Raw genomic sequence first — 10,000 nt, forward strand, 5'->3', positions numbered from 1 at the left:
TTTACAGTGACACAGTCACAGTGTCGTCACACGGTCGATGAGCTCACAGTGTCACGTGACTCCTGGTCCACTTCCTGTCAGTGACACCAGTGGTTACTGGTCTGCAGTGGTTACTGGTCTACAGTGGTTACTGGTTACTGGTCTGCAGTGGTTACTGGTCTGCAGTGGTCACTGGTCTACAGTGGTTACTGGTTACTAGTCTGCAGTGGTTAGTGGTTACTGGTCTGCAGTGGTTACTGGTCTGCAGTGGTTAGTGGTTACTGGTCTGCAGTGGTTAGTGGTTACTGGTCTGCAGTGGTCACTGGTCTACAGTGGTTACTGGTTACTGGTCTGCAGTGGTTAGTGGTTACTGGTCTGCAGTGGTTACTGGTCTGCAGTGGTTACTGGTCACTGGTCTACAGTGGTTAGTGGTTACTGGTCTGCAGTGGTTAGTGGTTACTGGTCTGCAGTGGTCACTGGTCTACAGTGGTCACTGGTTACTGGTCTGCAGTGGTTAGTGGTTACTGGTCTGCAGTGGTTACTGGTTACTGGTCTGCAGTGGTCACTGGTCTACAGTGGTTACTGGTTACTGGTCTGCAGTGGTTAGTGGTTACTGGTCTGCAGTGGTTACTGGTCTGCAGTGGTCACTGGTCTACAGTGGTTACTGGTTACTGGTCTGCAGTGGTTAGTGGTTACTGGTCTGCAGTGGTTACTGGTCACTGGTCTGCAGTGGTTACTGGTCACTGGTCTGCAGTGGTTACTGGTCTGCAGTGGTTAGTGGTTACTGGTCTGCAGTGGTTACTGGTTACTGGTCTGCAGTGGTCACTGGTCTACAGTGGTTACTGGTTACTGGTCTGCAGTGGTTAGTGGTTACTGGTCTGCAGTGGTTAGTGGTTACTGGTCTGCAGTGGTTACTGGTCACTGGTCTGCAGTGGTTAGTGGTTACTGGTCTGCAGTGGTTAGTGGTTACTGGTCTGCAGTGGTCACTGGTCTACAGTGGTCACTGGTTACTGGTCTGCAGTGGTTAGTGGTTACTGGTCTGCAGTGGTCACTGGTCTACAGTGGTTACTGGTTACTGGTCTGCAGTGGTTAGTGGTTACTGGTCTGCAGTGGTTACTGGTCTGCAGTGGTCACTGGTCTACAGTGGTTACTGGTTACTGGTCTGCAGTGGTTACTGGTTACTGGTCTGCAGTGGTTAGTGGTCTGCAGTGGTTACTGGTCACTGGTCTGCAGTGGTTACTGGTCACTGGTCTGCAGTGGTTACTGGTCTGCAGTGGTTACTGGTCTGCAGTGGTTACTGGTCACTGGTCTGCAGTGGTTACTGGTCTGCCGTGGTTACTGGTCACTGGTCTGCAGTGGTTACTGGTCTGCAGTGGTCACTGGTCTGCAGTGGTTACTGGTCTGCAGTGGTCACTGGTCTACAGTGGTTACTGGTTACTGGTCTGCAGTGGTTAGTGGTTACTGGTCTGCAGTGGTTACTGGTCTGCAGTGGTTACTGGTCACTGGTCTGCAGTGGTTACTGGTCTGCAGTGGTTACTGGTCACTGGTCTGCAGTGGTTACTGGTCTGCAGTGGTTACTGGTCTGCAGTGGTTACTGGTCACTGGTCTGCAGTGGTTACTGGTCACTGGTCTGCAGTGGTTACTGGTCTGCCGTGGTTACTGGTCACTGGTCTGCAGTGGTTACTGGTCTGCAGTGGTCACTGGTCTGCAGTGGTTACTGGTCTGCAGTGGTTACTGGTCACTGGTCTGCCGTGGTCACTGGTCTGCAGTTGTCACTGAGGCTGAACCCTGCAGCCACTGAACAGTGAGAATCACCAAGAGTAAATGCTCCAATAAAACAGCTGAATACAGACTGTAACTCCGCCCACAGGAAGAATCTACTGGGCTTCACACAGAGAAATTAATGAGCAGAAAATTTGGATTTTTAGAGACAAATTTTTATCTCAGTGATAAACTAACAGATGTTTCCTTTAAAATTCTTCATCAGATATATTTAGTGAGGTTGATGAGTGTTGTCATTTATCTTCAGTGTATTTATGATTGTATCTGGTGGATGATGAGAACCTGGACAATCAGTTTCAGGACGGGTTGTCATCACTTCCCTAACTCTGTTCTGAACACACACATAAACTGGAGCTTTTAAAGTCTGGGTCCGGTTCCACAAACAAGGTTTCTACTTAAATATAACACTTAAGGTTTTATTTCTCCTTAACTGAAAGAGAAACTTAAGGGTGTTGCACTGAACCTCTTAAAATGTTTCTTAGTTGAGGAAAAAAGTGAAGTAATTCACAGCTGTTTCCATGGAGACCATTTGCTTGCTGCCATTAGCATCTGTGACACCACTGATCATGTGACCTGGTACATCGCTGATCGGTTCATGTTCTTCCATTATCCCCATAAACTCAGTCATGGTGTTTTTAAGGTATTTTGTGAAACAAAACTGGCCCCTGAACTTTAGTGTGTGGGTGAGGGGCCACAGTGTGGGGGAGGAGCTGCAGAGTAGCTGTGTTAGTGTGGAGCAGGCGTGACGCAAGACACCTGCAGGTGAATGTGCTGCTGCTGTTATCTGAGAAAAGGAGCAGCTGCTATTTCTGTCTCTGTGTGACAGTGCCTGTGAAACCAGCAGCTGGTCAGGGATCAACAGTCTTGTTTAAATACTGAAAACATCCAAAGGAAAACACCTGCAGCCTTCACATTAAATATCAATGGATGATTATTCTGATTATTCTCTGTCTGTTATTTCTCCATGTTTTACAGCTGCACTTCTGATCATGACGGAGCTGTGGTGGCTGTTAACACAGGTGTCATGTTACCATGGAGTCAGCTATCAGCTACAACACGGAGCCTGTTATTAGTCTGTATCTGTTCACATTCAGTCAAACTGTCCCTGATCGGCCGTGATCAGCTCCTGTCTGCCGTGAATCATGATGTTCAGAAAACAGCGTTGTTTCACTGTGAGACTGAAGGAAACTTAAAAACAGGAGGATTCTCTATGAAGTTCTGCAGAGAGGAGGGTTTTCTCTCTCAGGTTGACAACAAGAAAAGTCAACATGACAAAAATATAATGGTCTTATATGTGCTGGTCTCAGCTGGTCTAAATTAATCTCTGCTGGTCTGTACTGGTCTGCACTGGTCTGTGGTGGTCTGTGGTGGTCTGGACTGACCTTGACGACCTCCTGGAAGGTGTCCAGGTTCTCCTTCATGCTGTAGTGGAGTCTCAGGTAGGAGATGAAGTTACAGGGGAACATCCCATACAGACGGTGGAACAGAGAGTACACACCTGCATGGAGGTGGACCAGGTGGACCACAGGTACATGACCTGCACAGGACAACAACCAGCCAATCAGAATGCCCTACTGAGCCTACTGACCAATCAGAACAGAGAGTAACACAAACAACTCACAGGATGATCTGTGTGTGTGTGTGTTACCGGGATTTCTGTAGCTCCAGGATGCGAGGCGTCCAAACACGTCAAAGAAGTCGTAGATGTGTTGTTTCCCGGCCTGAGGGATCATGGGTAACAGGGTGATGAGGACCAGGACTCCAGTGATCAGGACCACAACATCATTTTCTGTCTGAGGAGACACAACAGCAATACAACAGAGATTTACAGCCTGACAGTTGTGTTATTAACACAGTGAGACACACACACACTCACTGAGCACTAGTATTAGTATCAGTATTAGTATCAATATCAGTATCAGTATTAGTATCAATATTAGTATCAGTATCAGTGTCAGTATCGGTACAGTATCAGTACAGTATCAGTACAGTATCGTATCAGTACAGTATCGTATTAGTACAGTATTAGTACAGTATCGGTACAGTATTAGTACAGTATCGGTACAGTATCAGTATCAGTACCTTGAGGCAGCGCAGCAGGGACGGCAGCAGGGCTGAGCGACTGATGTGATGAACCCATGGAGGCTGTTTCCGGATCAGGTGACCCAGCAGGGTGAGACCAGCCAGTCTGGTCCCAGGTCTGTTCAGAGACTCATTCAGCTTCTCCAGCAGGGCCTGATGGAGGTTTGATGAGTTTATAATGAGCAGCAGGGAACACACCTGTACAGTGTAGTGTGACAGGTGGTGCTGACCTTGTGATGCGGCTCTCTGATGGACGACAGGAGGAGCAATGCCTGAGAGGACGAGGAGTCCAGGTAATACTCCACCAGAGAGGAGAGGACAGCACCTCCTCTGTCTGAGAGGAGAAACTACAGGTCATACTGACTGCAAGAGACAGGTAGGGACAGGTAGAGAGAGGTAGAGAGAGGTAGAGAGAGGTAGAAGCAAGTGGAGGCAGGTAGAAGTAGGTGGAGACCTATTTTCAGAGTTTATGACATCACTTCACTTGGTGACCGGAGACTAAACGAGGACCTGTTGAACCTCTATTCTAAGGCCGCGTTCAGACTGCGGGCGAATCTGATTCAAATCAGATTCCTACTCAAATCCGATTTTTAGGGCTGACTGTCCACACTGTTTTTAGCAGGTGTCCAAATCGGATATGGCTCTGTTCAGACTGTGCCACATTATTGACTGATCTGACAGGTTGCTGTAGTAACGGAGCGTCTGACGTCATATAATTGCGACAGCGACAACAACAACAACAACAACAACAAACATGATGGAGGCAGGTCACCTCAGTATATTGGCCTCATCACTGTGCAGTAGAGGTGCAGAACATCTCAGACGCACTAGACATTTGCAACGCCGCAGGAGGCTGGTAGGATTATACACAAGAATGCTTCGTGCTGCACTCACTGCCGGAGTTTCTGTGCAGCGACGTGTGTGGCGCCACCCGAAGAGCTGGGTCTGGAGAGTGACGTTACGGACAGTCAAAACCGATCTGAGTGTTTGGAGCTGTTCAGACTTCAAAAGAGCCATCCAGTTCCAATCTGGATGGGCTAAAAATCGGATTTTGGCTGGCAGTCTGAACGCGGCCAAAGATTCTGCAGGTGGACTCACCTGTATTCAGCTGCTGGTTGACTGCTGCTCTGACTTGCTCCGCCTCCTGCAGCTCTGAACTGTCCAATGAGAGCAGGAGCTCACTGATATTCACCTGCTCCCTGGCCATTATGAACACCTGGAGACACACACGTGTTGTGTGTCTGTGTTCAATAAAGACACAAAAGAGTGTTTGTATGACATTAGTTTGTGCTTCAGATCAGATTTTACAACAAATTAATTCAAAGTTTTTTCTGCCACTTTAAAGTCGCATGAAAACGTCCAGAAACATCTTTAAGGACCAGATGTTCAGACCTTCACTGATCACAGCGCGGGGATAATTCACCTGCTCTTCTTCTCCAGCCTCTGGGGACAAAGGAAAATCCGGCTGTGCTGCAGAGTTTCAGTTATTTCATGGGAAATTATCTTTTAAATCCTAATTTATTCAGAGAAAAAAAACAGGACTAAATCACATGATCAGCAGCTGTGACGTCAGAGATCTACACCACAGACTGACTCAGGTTAAACTGCGTCAGTGTGAGGTCACTCCTGTGACGCTGACCTGCTTCCTACAAACCGTCATTTAAACTTCAGTTAGTGACATTTTACCTTCTGTTAAACTGATAAACCACAGTCCGAGACAGTTTGTACCTTCACTGCGTCTGCGTGTACTGTCTCTGATGTCACTGCCGTTATGTAATAACATTACTGTGACGTCACTATGAGACGTTTTAAGTTACAAACTGAAGCTAATCGTTAGCATCCCGACCTCGTCCTGTTGTAATAAGCCACAGCTCTCAGACTTAGCTCATTGCTAAGCTAACACAGCTCAGTGCTAACCTAACATGCCAACAGCCTGCAGAATGTTAGCTAGCAGAGCAGCTGACAGTAGTTTCTTCCCGCCCGGGAGCTGTTGCGTCACTTCCGACACAGATGCCATTTGTTTACGTAAAAAACAAATTTAAAACTAAAGTTAAGAGTCAGAAAAAGCGCATTACCTTCAGACCTGTGGATCCGAGCTGGGCGCAGCCATGTTGAGCAACACGAAGCTCCGCCCCCGGCGGTAACCTGACCACTTCACCTGTCAATCAACGTCAGGATGCGTTCAGGAAGCAACAGGACGGTAGGAAAAACAACTTCAACTGAGAATAGATGAGAAGACATTTATTTATTTTATGTGTATCTTGTAATCAATAAGGTTGCATGGACCATGTGTGGCATTGTTTGTCGGTGAATTCGCACTTTATATCCATTCTGTTATTTTTCTATATTAATTTTAGGAGACATTTTGTGTTATTTTATTGTTTGGGTGCCTTCTTTAACATCAGTCCTTGGACAGATATTTATTAATTTATTGGATCAAGCATTGAGCATTGCTCATACTAATACAGTAAAATAAACAAATAAATAATTAATTACAAATAAATGATGGCGGCCTGTTTCTACCAAGAAAAGAGAAAATGGGTGAAACATGAAGACAGGCAAACATAACATTATTTGAAAGTCCTTCACTGACCTGTGGTGGCTGTTAGTGTGTGTGTGTGTGTGTGTGTGTGTGTGTGTGTGTTATTTGTGTGTGTGGGAGTAGCAGCTGTGTGTGTTCTCAGTCTCTGCTGATGATAAAAACTCTGCAGCTTATTGAGCAACTTTTCAGCTGTGAGTCAGTTTAATTCAGAACAGAACAAAATCTCTGCAGCTCTGGAGCAGATCTGTCGTCTTCAGGTTTCTCCTCAGATGTTCTGTGAGGTTACAGACAGTGGTAGAACAGGAACAGAGGGACAGACATTCCAACAGGAAGGAACCACAGTTTGGAGCCACAGCAAAGTGTCTGGAGACTTTCGTCAAAGCTTTTGTCAGATTTCAGTTTTTATTTTGAATACATTTGTTAACATTTCTACAAACATGCTTTCACTCAGTTAGTGTAGACTAATCTACTCCACAGTGAAGTGAAGAGTTTCTGAATGTGTCCTCTGTCGTCACGAGTCCAGCTCTGAACAGGTTTTAAACAGCCAGGAGGATTTCACTCCTGAGGCCTGTCCAGCAGCAGACCTGCTGGAGATAAGAGGTTTCCACTGCAGTACAAATAGCAGCAGGTGTTCAGTTTGTGAAGCAGAGGGACAGGCAGGTGAAGAGGTGATAATGACACTGCTGGTGCTTCTGTTTGGCGTCTGGCTGAGCTCGGCCTCAGCTGCGAAGGTGAGCAACAACCTCCATCACTTTCTGGTTGTATTTGTTGTGTGACTGTTGTCTTGAGACAGAGTGTAGGTTTGGTCTCAGTCGTTTTTATCTACAATTTTAGCAACAAATAAAATCATTATAATTCGTAATATATCGTGCTGCTGTTAGCTGTGTGAATACTGTGACAGAATATTTCCTAAATACAACATTCAGTGATAAAATAAAACTGTAGGAAATAAAACAATCATCAGTGGCAGGACGTCTGGTTTATGAGGAAGCTGTCACACAGGTAAAGGTGAAATCAGTCTCACCTGGATAAGAAACTCAACCTGAAACTGTAACACTGAGGGGACATTCATTATTTATGCATTTCTACATGTATTTACTTATCTATTTCTGTATTGCTGCATTCATTTCATTATTTATTTTAATATTTATTTATATTTCTACTCATTTATTTATTTCTGTATTTTTCCATTTATTTATTAAGTTATTCATTTATATGTCTGTATGTCAACCAGGTAGGTGGTCCCACCTCATACACAGACACAGACATAAATAAATAAATAAATGTAAATATACAGAAATAGCATTTTCTCATTACCAAAATGTATGTATTTAGTATATATTCATGTATTTAATTATATTGTTTATTTCTGCATTTATTTGTTGATTTTTTTTTTTTTTTTTTATACTTGTGTCATTTTTTTGTGGGTTAAAATTCACTGGAGAGTGAAAGTTGTTTTTTGAGCTGGAAACAGAAACAGACTGGGGTCAGTGCGGAGACTCTAACTATCTGGGATCTGAAGGGTTAATTAATGACTGTAGTCCTAATGTTGCATTCAGTGTCTCTGTGAAACATTTTGTAAATCTCAGCACTGTCAGCCCCGAGTCCTGCTTTATCCTGTTACCTGTTTGTACATCAACCACCTAAATGATATGTAAATACTATGTGATTGTGTGTTTCTTTATTTGTGTGTGTGTTTGTGTGTGTGTAGCTGGGTGTGGTGCAGACCGAGGGCGGGCAGGTGGAGGGGAAGAGCCACAGGATGGGACTCTTCAGGACAGTCAACGTCTTTAAAGGAATCCCCTTTGCTGACGTCCCTGGAAAGTTCGAGAAACCAAAACCTCATCCTGGATGGAGCGGTAACTCTGAAACATAACACACACTTCATCCAGCCTGTGTCCACCACAACTACAAGTCCCAGAATTCACTGTGTTGGTTGCTAGCCATCGGATCGGAGAGCGTCAGAGGTTAGAGGTTAAGCGTCACAATCTCACCTTAAAATATACAACCAGAGCTTTTGACCACATCTCACTGTCTTCATCAGCAACGTCATGAGATGTGAAGTGGCCCTTTGAGCTAACACAACTTTAAACAAACCTCAAACAAAACTGATCACTCTATGGCAGGAACCAATGATTTCAAAATAAAAGCACTGTACCAGACAGTGTCTGTTGCGTCTGTTGTTTCCAGGAATCCTGAAGGCCACAAAGTATCGGGATCGCTGCCTGCAGGTGACGCTGCTGCAGACAAAAACCCAGGGCAGCGAGGACTGTCTCTACCTGAACATCTTTGTTCCACAGGGACGATCATGTAGGACACACACACACACACACACACACACACACACACACACACATGTCTAGACTGTGAGTTTCCCGCAGTTCAGCGAACTCATTATCATTTATGTTCTTAGCTCTTCAGATTCTAAACTTGTGCTCTTTAAATTTGGATTTCAATACAAAAAGGAGAAAATCACTGAGCCTGTGTCACTGCATCTTTATTTTAACGTAACTACATTTTTATACAAAGTTTTTTTAATTGAGCATATTTGGAGCTGCATGTTGTTTCTGCTGCCAGTGTCTGGGGGAAAAGATTCTTCACTGTGGTTTTAACTGAACACACTTTACAGTTACAGTGATGCCTTCAGGTGACCTTCACGTGGCGGTGTTTCTCATTCACTTCAACACAGTCGGTGTCACAGCAGCATCTAGTGGACGTTAGAGGAAGTGCACCTCTGACACTCAGCTGATTGACCAGGAAACTTCCTCCTTCATGGAGATCAGATGATCCTCAGACTTTAACCCTTCCCCTGCCTGTCTCACCTCCCTGCTCTCTGTCTGCAGTGTCCACCAACCTCCCGGTCATGGTGTACCTGTTTGGCGGCGCCTTCCTGTTGGGGGCGTCTAATGACGTGGCCATCCTCGGGGACTCTCTGTATGATGGGAAGGAAATGGCAGACAGGGGCGGGGTTATCATCGTCACAGTGAACTACAGAGTCGGTACTCTGGGTTTCCTCAGCACCGGAGACTCCCGACTGCCAGGTCTGACCCAAACCACACCGACAACAACAGCTGTTAGCTTTTGATGTAAACTATTATTCAAATATCATTTACCATGTACAGGAAAAACAGACAGACAGACAGACAGACAGACAGACAAATTTGGTGTCCACATATTTCTGACCTTAGCTGTTGTATATGAGTGTGAAGGTTCTCCTGCAGTCTGAGGTCTGGAGAGTACTAAAGCACGAGGTTGGACTGGGATTGAACTGGTGTGTTTTGGTGCCTGCTGGTGATTTCCCAGCATGCATGTCATCAGAGGTCTGCGGTGGTGTTTGTTGTCTTACCAGTGTGTCAGCAGATAAACTGTGGCTGTTAGCTCAGCTGCTAAAAGCTCCACAGATGTGACGATGCAACCTGACCTCAGATCAGTAGAAGAAGATGGAGAATGGTTGGATAGATGGTTGGATGAAGGTTGGATGAAGGTTGATATAAACTGATGTTCCAGTTTGACTCAGTGGTCAGGTGACCTCTGTTGCCTCTCAGGTAACTACGGTCTGTGGGATCAGCACGCTGCCATCTCCTGGGTCCGCAGGAACATCGAGGCGTTCGGAGG

At 45.5% G+C, this 10,000-nt stretch overlaps 2 protein-coding genes across 11 annotated transcripts in view; one reads left to right on the plus strand and one right to left on the minus strand.

The window, feature by feature from the left end:
• The window catches only part of tsc1a (TSC complex subunit 1a), a 16,961-nt gene extending 10,928 nt beyond the window's left edge, over window positions 1-6,033 (minus strand). For 2 of the 10 annotated variants that reach the window (XR_011687136.1, XM_071472373.1), the window contains exons 1-7: window positions 5,919-5,960; window positions 5,236-5,286; window positions 4,942-5,084; window positions 4,074-4,177; window positions 3,844-3,996; window positions 3,410-3,554; window positions 3,144-3,298 (exon numbers count right to left, since the gene is read on the minus strand). Coding sequence is in view for 6 of the 10 variants with exons in the window: in XM_071472373.1 (XP_071328474.1) it covers window positions 3,144-3,298; window positions 3,410-3,554; window positions 3,844-3,996; window positions 4,074-4,177; window positions 4,942-5,050 (666 nt within the window). In the remaining 4 variants the exon portion in view is untranslated. Of the gene's footprint in view, window positions 1-3,143; window positions 3,299-3,409; window positions 3,555-3,843; window positions 3,997-4,073; window positions 4,178-4,941; window positions 5,876-5,918 lie in introns of those variants that run through there. The other 8 variants (XR_011687134.1, XM_071472371.1, XR_011687137.1 and 5 more) reach the window with 6 other exon arrangements.
• Window positions 6,034-6,590: 557 nt separating this feature from the next.
• LOC139614792 (bile salt-activated lipase-like) overlaps window positions 6,591-10,000 on the plus strand; it is a 17,330-nt gene continuing 13,920 nt past the window's right edge. Inside the window, exons 1-5 of the mRNA XM_071472381.1 lie at window positions 6,591-7,116; window positions 8,097-8,244; window positions 8,576-8,695; window positions 9,229-9,426; window positions 9,931-10,000. The exon at window positions 9,931-10,000 is cut by the window's right edge and continues 61 nt beyond it. Coding sequence (XP_071328482.1) covers window positions 7,060-7,116; window positions 8,097-8,244; window positions 8,576-8,695; window positions 9,229-9,426; window positions 9,931-10,000 — 593 coding nt within the window. The 5' untranslated portion in view covers window positions 6,591-7,059. The remainder of the gene's footprint in view (window positions 7,117-8,096; window positions 8,245-8,575; window positions 8,696-9,228; window positions 9,427-9,930) is intronic.

Source organism: Trachinotus anak, unplaced genomic scaffold (assembly GCF_046630095.1).
Source record: "Trachinotus anak isolate AG129_WGS33_773 ecotype Australia unplaced genomic scaffold, CSIRO_AGI_Tana_v1 ptg000038l, whole genome shotgun sequence".
Classification (NCBI taxonomy): Eukaryota; Metazoa; Chordata; class Actinopteri; order Carangiformes; family Carangidae; genus Trachinotus; species Trachinotus anak.